The sequence below is a fragment of the Agelaius phoeniceus genome, chromosome 27 (assembly GCF_051311805.1).
Source record: "Agelaius phoeniceus isolate bAgePho1 chromosome 27, bAgePho1.hap1, whole genome shotgun sequence".
Taxonomy (NCBI): domain Eukaryota; kingdom Metazoa; phylum Chordata; class Aves; order Passeriformes; family Icteridae; genus Agelaius; species Agelaius phoeniceus.
In genome coordinates, this window is record NC_135291.1 from 1,083,684 (window position 1) to 1,103,384 (window position 19,701).

Sequence of the window (19,701 nt, forward strand, 5' to 3'; positions counted from 1 at the left end):
GGAATTTGGAGGGATGGGGGTGGGGGGTTTTTTTTATCACTAATGATGGTGTCGTGGCGAATCATGATGGATTAAAATGTGAGGATGACGACGAGATGAGTGCGTGGAATATATTTGGGGATGAAAAACGGGATTTGAGAAAAAAATTGGTGAAAAATGGGAAAAACTCTAGGAAAATGAGGTGCTGGAGGACCGACCATAGAGTATGGAGGATAGAGCGGCTCCTGGTGGCGAGAGCGGTTCCTGTTCTCTGTGGTCATTTCCGGTGCCGCCATGATGGGGAGGTCAAACGGACCTTCCTGGGGAGGGGGTGGGGACATTTGGGGACCCAAATCCCTCCCCCCTTTCCCTCCTCCATCAATCCCAAATTTTTTTTGCCAGAAAATTCCAAAGCGGGGGGAGGGACCGATCCCAAATCCCCTCCCCCCTCCTTTGTTGGGGACAGGAGGGGACAAGGAATTCTGGGGGAAAAAACGGGAATTTTGGGCGAAAGGGGGGTCTTGGGGGAAAATGGGAATTTTTGGGAAATATTTTGATTTAAATGGGATTTTTGGGGAATTTTGGTGGAATTTTCAGGGGAATTTTGGGGTATTTTAAGGGAATTTTTGAGATTTTAATGGGATTTTTTTTAATTTTTAGGGAATTTTAATGGGATTTTGGGGGGATTTTAGTGGAATTTTGGGAGGATTTTAATGGATTTCAGGGGATTTTGGGGGGATTTTAGTGGAATTTTGGGAGGATTTTAATGGAATATTTTGGGGATTTTAAGGGAATGTCGAGTGGATTTGAGGAATTTGGGCAGATTTTACAGGGAATTTTAAAGAGCTTTTGGGGTAACTTCGGTAAAATTTTCAAGGAGTTTCAAGGGGGGTTTGGGACAGATTTTGGGTAATTCCACCGGATTTGGGACTGGATTTTGGGGTTATTTTGTGGGATTTTGGGCTGGATTTCGGGCAGGATTTGGGGTAATTTCATGGGATTTTGGACAGATTTTGGGGTCATTTTACAGGATTTCAGTCTGTATTTTGGGGCAATTCCACAGGATTTCAGGTGGGATTTGGGGCTGGTTTTCAGGACAATTTCACGGGGTTTGGGGACAGATTTTGGGGTAATTCCATGGGATTTGGGTCTGGACTTTGGGGTAATTTTATGGGATTTTGGGGCTGAATTTTGGGGTAGTTTTGTGGGATTTTGGGGCTGGATTTTGAGATGATTTCAGGCTGGATTTTGGGGTCATTTTGTGGCATTTGGGCTGGATTTGGAGAAGGATTTGGGGCTGGATTTTGGGGCAATTTAGTGGGATTTAGGGCTGGATTTTAGGTCATTTTGTGGCATTTCAGACGGGATTTTGAGACAGATTTCAGGACAATTCTGCAGAATTCCAGGATAGATTTTGGGGCAGTTCCAGGGGATTTGGGACTGGATTTTGGGGTTGCATTTCAGGGGGATTTTGGGGGCAATTCCATGGTATCTCAGGGAAGACTTTGGGGTAATTCCACGGATTTGGGGCTGGATTTTGGGGTCATTTTGCGGGATTTGGGGCTGGATTTTGGGATCATTTGTGGCATTTCAGGCTGGGTTTGGGGCTGGATTTTGGGGTCATTTTGTGGCATTTGGGGCTGGATTTGGAGAAGGATTTGGGGTAGGATTTTGGGGCAATTTAGTGGGATTTAGGGCTGGATTTTGGGGTCATTTTGTAGCATTTCAGACGGGATTTTGAGACAGATTTCAGGACAATTCTGCAGAATTCCAGGATAGATTTTGGGGCAGTTCCAGGGGATTTGGGACTGGATTTTGGGGTTGCATTTCAGGGGATTTTGGGGGCAATTCCATGGTATCTCAGGGAAGACTTTGGGGTAATTCCACGGGGTTTTGGGGTAATTCCACGGGGTTTGGGGCTGGATTTTGGGGTGGTTTTGCAGGGTTTTGGGTTTCTCAGAGCGTGCCGCGCTCGGTGCGGGCGCGGCCGAGCTTCATCCCGCGGATGATGAGGATGGTGCCGGCGGCGATGCCCACGATGCCCACGGCCAAGCCCAGGGCACAAATCGCCGTCTCCGTGGCCTCGGAGGCCGGCGCCTGGATTTGGGGTTCTGGAAAAATCCGCAATTCCCAACGTTTAGGGGATCACAAGTTTTTCTTCGTCCTCATCTTCATCCCAAAGTTCCCAAATTCTTCCTCTTCCCAAATTGTTTCCTGTCCCAAATCTTGCAATTTCCACCCCAAATCCCAGTTTTCCCAAATCCCAATTTTCCCAAATCCAAATGATTCCAAATCCCAATTTTCCCAAATCCAAATTATCCCAAATCCCTATCAATTTTCCCAACTCCCAGTTATCCTAAATCCCACAATTTCCACCCCAAATCCCTATTATCCCAAATCCCAATTATCCCACACCCTAATTAGCCCAAATCCCAGTTATTCCAAATCCAAATTATCCCAAATCCAAATTATCCTAAATTCCACAATTTCCACCCCAAATCCAGATTTTCCCAAATCCAGATTATCCCAAATCCAAAATATCCCAAACCCAAATTATCCCAAATCTCAATTATCTCAAATCCCAGTTATCCCAAATGCCAAATTTTCCCAAATCCCAATTTTCCCACATCCAAATTTCCCCAAATCCAAATTTTCCCAAATCCAAATTATCCTAAATTCCACGATTTCCACCCCAAATCCCAATTATCCCAAATCCCAATTTTCCCAATCCAAATTATCCCAAATCCCAACTCCCACAATTTCCACCCCAAATCCCAAAAGGGCCAAATTGTTTTCCCCAAATCCCCAAAATCCCCAAATCTCACCCCAATGCGTCTTGCTGGGCTCCTCCAGCCCCTCGTGCTCCACATTGCAGTTGTAATAACCCCAAATCCCAAATCCAAATTCTCCCAAAAATCCCATTTTTTTCCCCAAAAAAACCATTTTTTCCCAAAAACCCCATAATATTTTTTTCCCAAAAATCCCAAAATCCCCAAATCTCACCCCAGTGCGTCTTGCTGGGCTCCTCCAGCCCCTCGTGCTCCGCCTTGCAGTTGTAATAACCCCAAATACCCAACTTCCCACATCCAAAAAAATCCCATTTTTTCCTAAAAACGCTGCATTTTTTTTTTCCCAAAATTCCCATTTTCCCCCCAAAAAATCCCATGATTTCCCAAAAACCCCAAATCTCACCCCAATGCGTCTTGGTGGGCGCCTCCAGCCCCTCGTGCTCCACCTTGCAGTCGTAATAACCCCAAATCCTAAATCCAAATTCTCCCAAAAATCCCATTTTTTTCCCAAAAAAACCCCTTTTTTTTTCCCAAAATCCCCAAATCTCACCCCAATGCGTCTTGGTGGGCTTCTCCAGCCCCTCGTGTTCCACCTTGCAGTCGTAATAACCCCAAATCCGCAACTTCCCACATCCAAAAAAATCCCATTTTTTCCTAAAAACGCTGCATTTTTTTTTTCCCAAAATTCCCATTTTCCCCCCCAAAAAATCCCATTTTTTCCCAAAAACCCCAAATCTCACCCCAGTGCATCTTGCTGGGCTCCTTCAGCCCCTCGTGCTCCACCTTACAATCGTAATAACCCCAAATCCCAAATCCAAATTCTCCCAAAAATCCCATTTTTTCCCCAAAAAACCCCTTTTTTGTTCCCAAAAATCCCAAAATCCCCAAATCTCACCCCAATGCGTCTTGGTGGGCTTCTCCAGCCCCTCGTGCTCCACCTTACAATCGTAATAACCCCAAATCCAAATTCTCCCAAAAATCCCTTTTTTTTCCCCAAAAAAACCATTTTTTCCCAAAAACCCCATAATATTTTTTTTCCAAAAATCCCAAAATCTCACCCCAGTGCGTCTTGCTGGGCGCCTCCAGCCCCTCGTGCTCCACCTTGCAGTCGTAATAACCCCAAATCCCAAATCCAAATTCTCCCAAAAATCCCATTTTTTTCCCAAAAAAAACCCCTTTTTTTTCCCAAAATCCCCAAATCTCACCCCAATGCGTCTTGGTGGGCGCCTCCAGCCCCTCGTGCTCCACCTTACAATCGTAATAACCCCAAATCCTAAATCCAAATTCTCCCAAAAATCCCATTTTTTCCCAAAAAAACCCATTTTTTTCCCCAAAATCCCCAAATCTCACCCCAATGCATCTTGCTGGGCGCCTCCAGCCCCTCGTGTTCCACCTTGCAGTCGTAATAACCCCAAACCCCCAACTTCCCACATCCAAAAAATCCCATTTTTTCCTAAAAACGCTGCATTTTTTTTTCCCAAAATTCCCATTTTCCCCCCAAAAAATCCCATGATTTCCCAAAAACCCCAAATCTCACCCCAATGCGTCTTGGTGGGCTTCTCCAGCCCCTCGTGCTCCACCTTGCAGTCGTAGTAGTCGCCGGGCTCGGGGATGAAGGGCAGGTAGGAGAACTTGCGGAAGGAGAAGTCGCGGTCGGGGTAAAACGGCGTCTCCAGGACGCCCTCGGTGACCCGGGCGCCGTTCCGGAACCAAACCAGGCCCAGCACCGGCGGCCAGAACTTGGTGACCGAGCAGATGAGGATGTTGGGCTCGTCCTGCTCCACCGGGTGCTTGGGGAACACGGCCACCTCCGGGGCCACTGCCAAGGCCGCAAAAATCCGGGGGAAAATCCGTGAGTTTTGGGTCAGGGTGGGTTCGGGAAGAAATTGGATCCGTGCGGTTGGGATTTGGGGTGAAATCGCGTGAAATTGGGTTGGAACCAGCTGGGGTTGAGGTGGATCCAACTGGGATTGGGATGGATCCAACTGGGATTGAGGTGGATCCAACTGGGATTGGGTTTGAGGGACATCAAAGTTCGGAATTCCACCAGGAACCTTCTGGAATTGGGGTTGGTTGTCCCTAAAACTGGGGTTGGAACCAACTGGGATTGGGTTGAAATCTCGTGAAATTGGGTTGGATCCAACTGGGATTGAGGTGGATCCAACTGGGATTGGGTTTGAGGGACACCAAAGTTTGGAGTTCCACCAGGAACCTTCTGGAACTGGGGTTGGTTGTCCCTAAAATTGGGTTGAAATCCTCTGGATTCGGGTCAGACCAACTGGGATTGAGGTGGATCCAACTGGGGTTGGGGTGGAACCAACTGGGATTGGGTTAAAATCTCCTGAAATTGGGGTGAATCCAACTGGGGTTGGATTTGAGGGACACCAAAGTTTGGAGTTCCACCAGGAACCTTCTGGAACTGGGGTTGGATGTCCCTAAAATTGGGTTGAAAACTCCTGAAATTGGGGTGGATCCATGGGATTGAGGTGGATCCAACTGGGATTGGGTTTGAGGGACACCAAAGTTTGGAGTCCCACCAGGAACCTTCTGGAATTTGGGTTGAAATGCTCTGATATTGGATGGGATCCAACTGAAATTGGGGTGGAGCCAATTGGGATTGAGGTGGAACCAACTGGGGTTGGGTTTGAGGGACACCAAAGTTTCGAATTTGGGTTGGATGTCCCCAGAATTGGGTTGGATCCAACTGGGATTGGAAAAGTTTGGAATCTGCACCAGATTTGGGGTTGGGCGTTTGGGGTTTGGTGGGATTGGGGTGAATTTGGTCGAAATTGGGTTGGGTGAAGCCAGGATTGAGGTGGAACCAACTGGGGTTGGGTTGGTGGAACCCAAAATTCAGAATTCTCTTGGAATCCCAACTGGGACTGGGTTGAAATCCCCTAGAATTGGGTTGGGTCCAGAGCCTCAAATTGGGGTTGGATTCAACTGGGATTGAGGTGGATCCAACTGGGGTTGGGTTTGAGGGACACCAAAGTTCGGAATTCCACCAGGAACCTTCTGGAATTGGGGTTGGTTGTCCCTAAAATTGGGGTTGGAACCAACTGGGATTGGGTTGAAATCTCATGAAATTGGGTTGGAACCAGCTGGGGTTGAGGTGGAAGCAACTGGGATTGAGGTGGATCCAGCTGGGGTTGAGGTGGATCCAGCTGGGGTTGTGTTTGAGGGCCACCAAAGTTTGGAGTTCCACCAGGAACCTTCTGGAATTTGGGTTGAAATCCTCAGATATTGGATGGGATCCAACTGAAATTGGGGTGGAGCCAATTGGGATTGAGGTGGATCCAACTGGGATTGAGGTGGAACCAACTGGGGTTGGGTCAAACCCAACTGGGGTTGAGGTGGAACCAACTGGGATTGGGTTTGAGGGACACCAAAGTTTCGAATTTGGGTTGGATGTCCCCAGAATTGGGTTGGATCCAACTGGGATTGGGGTGGATCCAACTGGGATTGGAAAAGTTTGGAATCGGCACCAGATCTGGGGTTTGGCGTTTGGGGTTTGGTGGGATTGGGGTGAATTTGGTCAAAATTGGGTTGGGTGAAGCCAGGATTGAGGTGGAACCAGCTGGGGTTGGGTTGGTGGAACCCAAAATTCGGAATTCTCTTGGAATCCCAGCTGGGATTGGGTTGAAATCCCCTAGAATTGGGTTGGATCCAGAGCCTCAAATTGGGGTTGGAACCAACTGGGGTTGAGGTGGATTCAACTGGGGTTGAGTTTGAGGGACACCAAAGTTCGGAATTCCACCAGGAACCTTCTGGAATTGGGGTTGGATGTCCCTAAAATTGAGTTGAAATCTCGTGAAATTGGGGTGGATCCAACTGGGATTGAGGTGGATCCAACTGGGATTGGGTTTGAGGGACACCAAAGTTTGGAGTTCCACCAGGAACCTTCTGGAACTGGGGTTGGTTGTCCCTAAAATTGGGTTGAAATCCTCTGGAATTGGGTCAGACCAGCTGGGATTGAAGTGGATCCAACTGGGATTGGGTTAAAATCTCCTGAAATTGGGGTGGATCCAACTGGGATTGGGTGGAACCAACTGGGATTGGGTTGAAATCTTGTGAAACTGGGGTGGAACCAACTGGGATTGGGTGGAACCAACTGGGGTTGGGTTTGAGGGACACCAAAGTTTGGAGTTCCACCTTCTAGGAACCTTCTAGAATTGGGGTTGGTTGTCCCTAAAATTAAGTTGAAATCCTCTGGATTTGGGTCAGACCAACTGGGATTGGGGTGGATCCAAGTGGGATTGGGTTAAAATCTCCTGAAATTGGGGCGGATCCAACTGGGATTGGGTTGAAATCTCGTGAAATTGGTTTGGATCCAACTGGGATTGGGTTTGAGGGACACCAAAGTTTGGAACATCCACCAGGAACCTTCTGGAACTGGGGTTTGATGTCCCTAAAATTGGGTTGAAATCTCGTGAAATTGGGGTGGAACCAACTGGGATTGGGTGGAACCAACTGGGATTGGGTTAAAATCTCCTGAAATTGGGGTGGATCCAACTGGGATTGGGTGGATCCAACTGGGATTGGGTGAAAATCTCCTGAAATTGGGGTGGATCCAACTGGGATTGGGTGGATCCAACTGGGATTGGGTGGAACCAACTGGGATTGGGTTAAAATCTCCTGAAATTGGGGTGGATCCAACTGGGATTGGGATGGATCCAACTGGGATTGGGTTAAAATCTCCTGAAATTGGGGTGCATCCAACCGGGATTGGGATGGATCCAACTGGGATTGAAGTGGATCCAACTGGGATTGGGTCAAAATCTCCTGAAATTGGGGTGCATCCAACCGGGATTGCGTTTGAGGAACACCAACATTTGGAATCCCACCACGATCCTTCCAGAACTTGGACATCCCCAAAACTGCCTTGAAACCCCCTAAAATTCCTTCAAACCCGCCAAAACCCCCCTCAAACCCCCCGAATTTCCCAGAGAACCTTCCAGAACCTCCTCCCTCCCTCCCCGATCTCCCGGCGCTGTTACCGCTGGGGGTGCGGGAGCGGTTGTAGGCGGCCATGGAGTTCTCCAGGTTCTGCTTGTCGATGGCGATGTTCTGCAGCGCGCCCTGCGCCTCGAAGCTGGCGAACTCCTGGAACTCGGGCAGCCTCCAGATCGTCTCCTCCTTCTCCACGTGGAAAATCTCGTCGCCGTCGAAGTCGAACATGAACTCGTCGCTGTCGGGGACGCCGGGGCTCAGGGATTTCTGGTAGAATTCCGTCTGGATGATGCTGTGCTGGACTGGGAAATGGGCACAAAACGGATTTTTTTGGTTAAAATTTAAAAAAAATGGATTTGTAGTTCAAACCCCATGGAAAATGGAGATTTTTGGTCAAAATCACCAGAGAATTATGAAAAAATTCCCAAGGAAATTGGAGATTTCTGCTCGAAATCCCAGGAAATTTGGAGGATGTACGCTCAAAATTCCAAGAAAATTGGGGATTTCTACTTTAAATCCTAGGGAAATTGGGGATTTTTTTTGGTCAGAATCCCAAGAAAATTGGAGATTTTTGATCGAAATCTCAGGGAAATTCGACTCAAAATTCTGGGGGATAATTCCAAGAAAATTTGGGATTTCTGCTGAAAATTCCAGTGAAATTGGGGATTTCGAGTCAAAATTTAAAAAAAAAAAAAAATTGGGGATTCCTATTAAAATACCAGAAAATAAAATTGGGAATTTATACTCAAAATCCCAGGAAAATTTGGGGATTTCTATTAAAATACAAGGAAAAAAATCACCGGAAAATTATGAAAAAATTCCCAAGGAAATCGGAGATTTCTGCTCGAAATTCCAGGAAATTTGGAGGATGTACGCTCAAAATTCCAAGAAAATTGAAGAGATTTTTTTGCTCAAAATTCCAAGAAAATTGGAGAGATTTTTTTTCTCAAAATTCCAAGAAAATTGGGGATTTCTACTTTAAATCCTGGGGAAATGGGGGATTTTTGGTCAAAATCCCAGAAAATTGGGGATTTTGGATCAAAAATCTCATCATGGTCCAAGTCGAACATGAACTCGTCGCTGTCGGGGACGCCGGGGCTCAGGGACTTCTGGTAGAATTCCGTCTGGATGATGCTGTGCTGGACTGGGAAGTGGGGGAAAAAAGGGGTTTTTTTTGGTTAAAATTTAAAAAAAATAAAATTGGATTTGTAGTTCAAACGCCTTGGAAAATGGAGATTTTTTGGTCAAAATCACCGGAGAATTATGAAAAAATTCCCAAGGAAATCGGAGATTTCTGCTCGAAATCCCAGGAAATTTGGAGGATGTACGCTCAAAATTCCAAGAAAATTGGGGATTTCTACTTTAAATCCTGGGGAAATTGGGGATTTTTTTTGGTCAGAATCCCAAGAAAATTGGAGATTTTTGATCGAAATCCCAGGGAAATTCTACTCAAAATTCTGGGGGATAATTCCAAGAAAATTCGGGATTTCTGCTGAAAATTCCAGTGAAATTGGGGATTTCAAGTCAAAATTAAAAAAAAAAAAAAAAAATTGGGGATTCCTATTAAAATACCAGAAAATAAAATTGGGAATTTATACTCGAAATCCCAGGCGAAATTGGGGATTTCTATTAAAATACAAGGAAAAAAATCACCGGAAAATTATGAAAAAATTCCCAAGGAAATCGGAGATTTCTGCTCGAAATCCCAGGAAATTTGGAGGATGTACGCTCAAAATTCCAAGAAAATTGGAGATTTTTTTGCTCAAAATTCCAAGAAAATTGGAGAGATTTTTTTCCCAAAATTCCAAGAAAATTGGGGATTTCTACTTTAAATCCTGGGGAAATGGGGGATTTTTGGTCAAAATCCCAGAAAATTGGGGATTTTGGATCAAAAATCTCATCATGGTCCAAGTCGAACATGAACTCGTCGCTGTCGGGGATGCCGGGGCTCAGGGATTTCTGGTAGAATTCCGTCTGGATGATGCTGTGCTGGACTGGAAAATGGGGGAAAACCAGATTTTTTTGGTTAAAATTTAAAAAAAATAAAAATGGATTTGTAGTTCAAATGCTGTGGAAAATTGAGATTTTTTTGGTCAAAATCACCGGAAGATTATGAAAAAAATTCCCAAGGAAATTGGAGATTTCTGCTCGAAATCCCAGGAAATTTGGAGGATGTACGCTCAAAATTCCAAGAAAATTGGGGATTTCTACTTTAAATCCTAGGGAAATTGGGGATTTTTTTTGGTCAGAATCCCAAGAAAATTGGAGATTTTTGATCGAAATCCCAGGGAAATTCTACTCAAAATTCTGGGGGATAATTCCAAGAAAATTCGGGATTTCTGCTGAAAATTCCAGTGAAATTGGGGATTTCAAGTCAAAATTTAAAAAAAAAAAAAAAAAAATTGGGGATTCCTGTTAAAATACCAGAAAATAAAATTGGGAATTTATACTCAAAATCCCAGGAAAATTTGGGGATTTCTATTAAAACACAAGAAAAAAATCACTGGAAAATTATGAAAAAATTCCCAAGGAAATTGGAGATTTCTGCTCGAAATCCCAGGAAGTTTGGAGGATTTACGCTCAAAATTCCAAGAAAATTTGGGGATTTCCACTCAAAATCTCAAAAAGAAAAACGGGGGGAAAATTCCATGAAAATTGGGGATTTGTGCTTAAAATCCCAGAAAAATCGGGATTTCCATTCAAAATTGGGATTTCTGCTCAAAATTCACAGAAAATATGGGAATTCTTAAATTTTAAAAAAAATGGGATTTCCATTCAAAATCCCAAGAAAATTGGGGATTCCTACTCAAAATCCTAGGGAAATTTAAATTTCTACTTAAAATTCCAGGAAAATTTCGGATTTCCACTCAAAATCTCAAAAAAAAATGGAGGAAAATTCCAGGAAAATTGGGGATTTGGGCTTAAAATACCAGAAAAGTTAGGATTTCCATTCAAAATTGGGATTTCTGCTGGAAACCCAAAAAAATTGGAGATTTTTGCTCAAAATTCCAAGAAAATTGGGGATTTCTACTTAAAATCCTGGGGAAATTGGGAATTATTACTCAAAATCCCAGAAAAATTGGGGATTTCTACTCAAAATCCCAAGAAATTTAAGAATTTCTGCTCAAAATCCTGGAAAACTGGGGATTTGTGGTTTAAAAAAAAATTAGGATTGATACTTAAAATCATGGGAAAATCGGAGATTTTTGATCAAAATCCCAGCAAAATTGGGGATTTGTGCATAAAATTTAAATCAAAATTAGGATTTAAACTCAAAATCCTGGGAAAATTGGGGATTATTGATCAAAATCCCAGGAAAATTGGGGAAAAATCCCAGAAAAATTAGGGAAATTCTGCTCAAAATTCCAGGAAAATTGGGGATTTCTGCTCAAAAATTCTCAGAAAAATTTGGGGATTTCTCTTAAAATACCAGAGGAAAAAAATTGGGGATTTCTTCTCAAAATCCCAGGAAATGGGAATTTCTATTTAAAATCCTGAGAAAATTGGAATTTCTGCTCAAAATTCACAGAAAATTTGGGCATTCTCAAAATCAAAAAAAAATTGGGGATTTCCATTCAAAATTCCAAGAAAATTGGGGATTCCTACTCAAAATCCTAGGGAAATTTGAATTTCTACTCAAAATTCCAGGAAAATTTGGGATTTCTACTCAAAATCCCCCAAAAATGGGGAAAAATTCCACGAAAATTGGGGATTTGTGCTTAAAATACCAGAAAAAATCGGGATTTCCATTCAAAATTAGGGATTTCTGCTCAAAATTTAAAAAATTGAGATTTTTGATCAAATTCCCAGGAAAATTGGGAATTTCTGCTGAAAATCTTGGGGAAATTGGGACTTTCTGCTCAAATTCCCTGGAAAATTAGGAAAAATTTCCAGGGAAATTGGGGATTTCTGCTCAGATTTTCCCAGAAATTTGGAAGGAAAATCCCAGGAAATTTGGGGATTTCTGCTTAAAATCCTGGGAAAATTTTGGATTTCTGCTCAAAGTCCTGAGAAAATTGGGGATTTCTATCAAAATACCAGGGAAAAAAAAAAGGGAATTTCTACTTAAAATCCCAGGAAAATTGGGGATTTTTGATCAAAATCCCAGGGAAATTACGAAAAATTCCCAAGGAAATTGGGAGATTTCTGCTCAAAATCCTGGGAAAATTGGGGATTTCTACTTAAAATGAGAAAAGAAAATCAGAATTTTCCACTCAAATTCCCAGGAAAATTTGGGGTTTTCTATTAAAATACCAGGGGAAAATGGGGATTTCTGCTCAAAATTCCAAGAAAATTTGGGAATTTTTGATCAAAATCCCAGAAAATTGGGAATTTCTACTCAAAATCCTGGGGAAATTTGGATTTCTACTTAAAATTCCAGGAATATTTGGGATTTCTACTTAAAATATAAAAAGAAAAATCTCAGGATTTAAATGAAAAATCCCAGGGAAATGGGAGATTTTTGATCAAAATCCCAGGAAAATTACAAAAATTCCCAAGGAAATCGGAGATTTCTGCTCGAAATTCCATGAAAATTTGGGAATTTCTATAAAAATACCCAGAAAAAAAATGGGAATTTATACTCAATTCCACCAAAAAATTGGGAATTCTTAAAATCACAGGAGAATTGGGGATTCCTACTCAAAATCCTGGGAAATTTTAGTTTTTTGCTCAAAATGCCAGAAAATTGGAGATTTTCGCTCAAAATCTTGGGAAATTTTGAGATTTCTCCTTAAAATCCTTGAGAAATTTGAGATTTCTGCTCAAAATCCCAGAAATTTTGGGGAAAATCCCAGAAAATTGCGAATTTCTGCTCAAAATCCTGGGGAAATTGGGACTTTCTACTCAAAATTCCATTAAAATTGGGGATTTTTGCTCAAAATCCCAGAAAATTGGAGGAAAATTCCTGGGAAATTGGGGATTTCTGCTCAAATTTTCCCAGAAAATTGGGGGGAAAATCCCAGGAAAATTGGGGATTTCTCCTTAAAATCCTGGGAAAATTGGAGATTTTTGATCAACATTCCAGGAAAATTGGGGAGATTCTACTGAAAATCCACAGAAAATTTGGGAATTCCTAAAATCCAAAAAAAAATTTGGGGATTTCCATTCAAAATCCCAAGAAAATTTGGGATTCCTACACAAAATCCTGGGAAAATTGGAGATTTCTGCTTAAAATCCCAGAAAATTGGGGATTTCTACTCAAAATCCCCCCAAAAATGGGGGAAATTCCAGGAAAATTGGGGATTTGTGCCCAAAAATTCTCAGAAAAATTTGGGGATTTCTCTTAAAATACCAGAGGAAAAAAATTGGGGATTTCTTCTCAAAATCCCAGGAAATGGGAATTTCTATTTAAAATCCTGAGAAAATTGGAATTTCTGCTCAAAATTCACAGAAAATTTGGGCATTCTCAAAATCAAAAAAAAATTGGGGATTTCCATTCAAAATTCCAAGAAAATTGGGGATTCCTACTCAAAATCCTAGGGAAATTTGAATTTCTACTCAAAATTCCAGGAAAATTTGGGATTTCTACTCAAAATCCCCCAAAAATGGGGAAAAATTCCACGAAAATTGGGGATTTGTGCTTAAAATACCAGAAAAAATCGGGATTTCCATTCAAAATTAGGGATTTCTGCTCAAAATTTAAAAAATTGAGATTTTTGATCAAATTCCCAGGAAAATTGGGAATTTCTGCTGAAAATCTTGGGGAAATTGGGACTTTCTGCTCAAATTCCCTGGAAAATTAGGAAAAATTTCCAGGGAAATTGGGGATTTCTGCTCAGATTTTCCCAGAAATTTGGAAGGAAAATCCCAGGAAATTTGGGGATTTCTGCTTAAAATCCTGGGAAAATTTTGGATTTCTGCTCAAAGTCCTGAGAAAATTGGGGATTTCTATCAAAATACCAGGGAAAAAAAAAAGGGAATTTCTACTTAAAATCCCAGGAAAATTGGGGATTTTTGATCAAAATCCCAGGGAAATTACGAAAAATTCCCAAGGAAATTGGGAGATTTCTGCTCAAAATCCTGGGAAAATTGGGGATTTCTACTTAAAATGAGAAAAGAAAATCAGAATTTTCCACTCAAATTCCCAGGAAAATTTGGGGTTTTCTATTAAAATACCAGGGGAAAATGGGGATTTCTGCTCAAAATTCCAAGAAAATTTGGGAATTTTTGATCAAAATCCCAGAAAATTGGGAATTTCTACTCAAAATCCTGGGGAAATTTGGATTTCTACTTAAAATTCCAGGAATATTTGGGATTTCTACTTAAAATATAAAAAGAAAAATCTCAGGATTTAAATGAAAAATCCCAGGGAAATGGGAGATTTTTGATCAAAATCCCAGGAAAATTACAAAAATTCCCAAGGAAATCGGAGATTTCTGCTCGAAATTCCATGAAAATTTGGGAATTTCTATAAAAATACCCAGAAAAAAAATGGGAATTTATACTCAAAATCCACCAAAAAATTGGGAATTCTTAAAATCACAGGAGAATTGGGGATTCCTACTCAAAATCCTGGGAAATTTTAGTTTTTTGCTCAAAATGCCAGAAAATTGGAGATTTTCGCTCAAAATCTTGGGAAATTTTGAGATTTCTCCTTAAAATCCTTGAGAAATTTGAGATTTCTGCTCAAAATCCCAGAAATTTTGGGGAAAATCCCAGAAAATTGCGAATTTCTGCTCAAAATCCTGGGGAAATTGGGACTTTCTACTCAAAATTCCATTAAAATTGGGGATTTTTGCTCAAAATCCCAGAAAATTGGAGGAAAATTCCTGGGAAATTGGGGATTTCTGCTCAAATTTTCCCAGAAAATTGGGGGGAAAATCCCAGGAAAATTGGGGATTTCTCCTTAAAATCCTGGGAAAATTGGAGATTTTTGATCAACATTCCAGGAAAATTGGGGAGATTCTACTGAAAATCCACAGAAAATTTGGGAATTCCTAAAATCCAAAAAAAAATTTGGGGATTTCCATTCAAAATCCCAAGAAAATTTGGGATTCCTACACAAAATCCTGGGAAAATTGGAGATTTCTGCTTAAAATCCCAGAAAATTGGGGATTTCTACTCAAAATCCCCCCAAAAATGGGGGAAATTCCAGGAAAATTGGGGATTTGTGCCCAAAAATTCTCAGAAAAATTTGGGGATTTCTCTTAAAATACCAGAGGAAAAAAATTGGGGATTTCTTCTCAAAATCCCAGGAAATGGGAATTTCTATTTAAAATCCTGAGAAAATTGGAATTTCTGCTCAAAATTCACAGAAAATTTGGGCATTCTCAAAATCAAAAAAAAATTGGGGATTTCCATTCAAAATTCCAAGAAAATTGGGGATTCCTACTCAAAATCCTAGGGAAATTTGAATTTCTACTCAAAATTCCAGGAAAATTTGGGATTTCTACTCAAAATCCCCCAAAAATGGGGAAAAATTCCACGAAAATTGGGGATTTGTGCTTAAAATACCAGAAAAAATCGGGATTTCCATTCAAAATTAGGGATTTCTGCTCAAAATTTAAAAAATTGAGATTTTTGATCAAATTCCCAGGAAAATTGGGAATTTCTGCTGAAAATCTTGGGGAAATTGGGACTTTCTGCTCAAATTCCCTGGAAAATTAGGAAAAATTTCCAGGGAAATTGGGGATTTCTGCTCAGATTTTCCCAGAAATTTGGAAGGAAAATCCCAGGAAATTTGGGGATTTCTGCTTAAAATCCTGGGAAAATTTTGGATTTCTGCTCAAAGTCCTGAGAAAATTGGGGATTTCTATCAAAATACCAGGGAAAAAAAAAAGGGAATTTCTACTTAAAATCCCAGGAAAATTGGGGATTTTTGATCAAAATCCCAGGGAAATTACGAAAAATTCCCAAGGAAATTGGGAGATTTCTGCTCAAAATCCTGGGAAAATTGGGGATTTCTACTTAAAATGAGAAAAGAAAATCAGAATTTTCCACTCAAATTCCCAGGAAAATTTGGGGTTTTCTATTAAAATACCAGGGGAAAATGGGGATTTCTGCTCAAAATTCCAAGAAAATTTGGGAATTTTTGATCAAAATCCCAGAAAATTGGGAATTTCTACTCAAAATCCTGGGGAAATTTGGATTTCTACTTAAAATTCCAGGAATATTTGGGATTTCTACTTAAAATATAAAAAGAAAAATCTCAGGATTTAAATGAAAAATCCCAGGGAAATGGGAGATTTTTGATCAAAATCCCAGGAAAATTACAAAAATTCCCAAGGAAATCGGAGATTTCTGCTCGAAATTCCATGAAAATTTGGGAATTTCTATAAAAATACCCAGAAAAAAAATGGGAATTTATACTCAATTCCACCAAAAAATTGGGAATTCTTAAAATCACAGGAGAATTGGGGATTCCTACTCAAAATCCTGGGAAATTTTAGTTTTTTGCTCAAAATGCCAGAAAATTGGAGATTTTCGCTCAAAATCTTGGGAAATTTTGAGATTTCTCCTTAAAATCCTTGAGAAATTTGAGATTTCTGCTCAAAATCCCAGAAATTTTGGGGAAAATCCCAGAAAATTGCGAATTTCTGCTCAAAATCCTGGGGAAATTGGGACTTTCTACTCAAAATTCCATTAAAATTGGGGATTTTTGCTCAAAATCCCAGAAAATTGGAGGAAAATTCCTGGGAAATTGGGGATTTCTGCTCAAATTTTCCCAGAAAATTGGGGGGAAAATCCCAGGAAAATTGGGGATTTCTCCTTAAAATCCTGGGAAAATTGGAGATTTTTGATCAACATTCCAGGAAAATTGGGGAGATTCTACTGAAAATCCACAGAAAATTTGGGAATTCCTAAAATCCAAAAAAAAATTTGGGGATTTCCATTCAAAATCCCAAGAAAATTTGGGATTCCTACACAAAATCCTGGGAAAATTGGAGATTTCTGCTTAAAATCCCAGAAAATTGGGGATTTCTACTCAAAATCCCCCCAAAAATGGGGGAAATTCTGGGAAAATTGGGGATTTGTGCCCAAAATCGTGGGGAAATTTGGATTTCTACTCAAAATCCCAGAAATTTGTGGGAAAATCCTGGGAAAATTTGAAATTTGTGCACAAAATCCCAGGAAAATTGGGAATTTCTGCTCACAATCCCATGAAAATTGCGGATTTCTACTTTAAATACAAAAAAAAAAAAAAAAATTCAGGATTTAAACTAAAAATCAGGAGGAAAATGGAGATTTTGGATCAAAATCCTAGAAAATTGTCAAGGAAATCCCAGGAAAATTGGGGATTTTGGATCAAAATTCCAAGAAAATTTGAGCATTTCCACTCAAAATCCTGGGGAAATTGGGGATTTCTGCTCAAAATCCAAAAAAAAATAGGGAAAAATCCAGGAAAATTGGGGATTTTTGACTCAAAATCCCCCCAAAATTGGGAATTTCTCCTCAAAATCCCAGGAAAATTCGAGATTTTTACTCAGAATTCCCCCAAAATTGCGAATTTTTACTCAAAATCTCAGCAAATTTGGGGTTGAGGACACAGAGAGTCCCAAAATCCCGGGAAATTGGGATTTAGGCACCCCCAGATCCTCAAAATTGTGGGGGGAAAAGGGATTTAGGCACCTCCAGAGCCCCAAAATTCCCGGGAAAAGAGGATTTGGGAACCTTGAGTTCCCCAAATTTTGGGTCCAGGGGGGTTTGGGCACTCCCAGAACCCAAAAATCCTGGAAAAAAAGGGATTTAGGAACTTCTAGATCTCCAAAATTCTGAAAAAAAAAGGGATTTAGGCACTTCCAAATCGTCAAAATCCCATGAAAAGAGGATGTGAAAAACCCCAGTTCCCCAAATTTTGGGTCCAGGGGGATTTGGGCACCTTCAGACTCCAAAAATCCTGGGAAAAAAAGGGATTTAGGAACTTCGAGAGTCCCAAATTTTGGGTCCAGGGGGGTTTGGGCCCCCCTAGATCCCCAAAATCCCTTGGACAAGGGGGTTTAGGAACATCCAGAGCCCCAAAATCCCTGGAAAAAAGGGATTTAGGCACTTCCAGATCACCAAAATGCTGGGAAAAGGGGATTTGGGAACCTTGAGTTCCCCAGATTTTGGGGCCAGGGGGGTTTGGGCACTCCCAGATCCCCAAAATCCTTTGAACAGGGGGGGTTGGTGACCCCAAACCCCTGAAAATCCCTGGGACAAGGGGGTTTAGGAACATCCAGAGCCCCAAAATCCTGGGAAAAGAGGAATTGGGAATTTTCAGTTCCCCAGATTTTGGGTACAGGGGGGTTTGGGCACCCCCAGACTCCAAAAATGCTGGGAAGAAAGGGGATTTAGGCACTTCCAGAGCCCCAAAATCCTGGGAAAAGAGGATTTGGGAACGTTGAGTTCCCCAAATTTTGTGTACAGGGGGGTTTGGACACTCCCAACCCCCCAAAATCCCGGGGACAAGGGGGTTTGGGCACTTCCAGACTCCCAAAAATCCTGGGAAAAGAGGATTTGGGAACCTTGAGTTCCCCAGATTTTGTGTACAGGGGGGTTTGGGCACTCCCAGACTCCAAAAATGCCGGGGAAAAAGGGGATTTAGGAACTTCCAGAGCCCCAAAACTCTGGGATGAAAGGGATTTAGGCACTTGCAGTTCCCCAGATTTTGTGTACAGGGGGGTCCGGCCACGCCCAACCCCCCAAAACCCCTTGGACAAGGGGGTTTAGGAACATCCAGACACCCCAAAATCCTGGGAAAAGAGGATTTGGGAATTCCCAGTTCCCCAGATTTTGTGTACAGGGGGGTTTGGGCACCCCCAGACTCCAAAATCCCGGGGACAAGGGGGTTTAGGAACATCCAGAGCCCCAAAATCCTGGGAAAAGAGGATTTGGGAACGTTGAGTTCCCCAAATTTTGGGTACAGGGGGGGTTTGGGCACTCCCAGCTCGCCCCAGATTTTGGGTACAGGGGGGTCTGGCCACGCCCAACCCCCCCAAAACCCCTTGGACAAGGGGGTTTAGGAACATCCAGACCCCTGAAATCCTAGAAAAAGAGGATTTGGGAACGTTGAGTTCCCCAAATTTTGTGTACAGGGGGGTTTGGGCACTCCCAGTTCCCCAAATTTTGGGTACAGGGGGGTTTGGACACTCCCAACCCCCCAAAACCCCTTGGACAAGGGGGTTTGGGCACTTCCAGACTCCCAAAAATCCTGGAAAAAGAGGAATTGGGAATTCCCAGTTTCCCAGATTTTGTGTACAGGGGGGTTTGGGCACTCCCAGCTCCCCCCAAATTTCGTGTACAGGGGGGTTTGGGCACTCCCAACCCCCCGAAATCCCGGGGACAAAGGGGTTTAGGCACTTCCAGATCCCAAAAATCCTGGGAAAAAAGGGATTTGGGCACACCCAGCCCCCCCAAATTTTGTGTACAGGGGGGTCTGGTCACACCCAACCCCCCAAAAATCCTTTGAACAGGGGGGTCTGGCCACTCCCAAGCCCCAAAATCCCGGGGACAAGGGGGTTTAGGAACATCCAGAGCCCCAAAATCCCGAAAAAAGACGGATTCGGCCACACCCAACCCCCCTAAACCGTGAAAAAAAGGGGGAAAAACACGAAAAAAATCCCCAAAAATCCCCCCAAAAATCCCAAAAAATGGGGATGGATCCCATTAACCCCTTAATTCCCAGAATTCCCAAAATCCCAGCGAACCCCAAAGCCGGGACCCCCCCAAAACCCCACCTTGGACCCCCAGAATCGGGGTCAGGGTCAGGGCCAGCAGCGGCAGCAGCCGGGGGAGGCTCCGCGCTCCGTCCATGGCGCTCCGGGCACACCGGGAAGGGTCGGTGCTGCTGCCAGGAACGCGGATCCGAACTGGGGGAACTGGGAACGGGGGAGCAGCACCCCAAAAAGCGCTCAGCCAATGGGAGAGCGGGGTGTATGGCGCGTCACCTGTTGCCGGGTAGAGGGCTCAGAAATTGAGCTCCCTAAGAAATTCTGACCAATCAGAAAAAGGAGCGGAAATGACGCCTCAGGTGCTGGGTAGACCCTCTGGAAATCGGGCTCCC

At 42.4% G+C, this 19,701-nt stretch overlaps 1 protein-coding gene across 1 annotated transcript; it reads right to left on the reverse strand.

The window, feature by feature from the left end:
- Positions 1–96: 96 nt before the first annotated feature.
- Positions 97–19,487, reverse strand: LOC129134637 (H-2 class II histocompatibility antigen, A-U alpha chain-like). Its single transcript, XM_054654306.2, has 4 exons — positions 19,376–19,487; positions 7,766–8,020; positions 4,306–4,587; positions 97–2,090 (listed from the first exon to the last, which is right to left on the reverse strand). The coding sequence occupies exons 1-4, from the start codon at positions 19,449–19,451 to the stop codon at positions 1,936–1,938; spliced, it is 768 nt and encodes a 255-aa protein (XP_054510281.1). The 5' UTR covers positions 19,452–19,487; the 3' UTR covers positions 97–1,935.
- Positions 19,488–19,701: the final 214 nt, after the last annotated feature.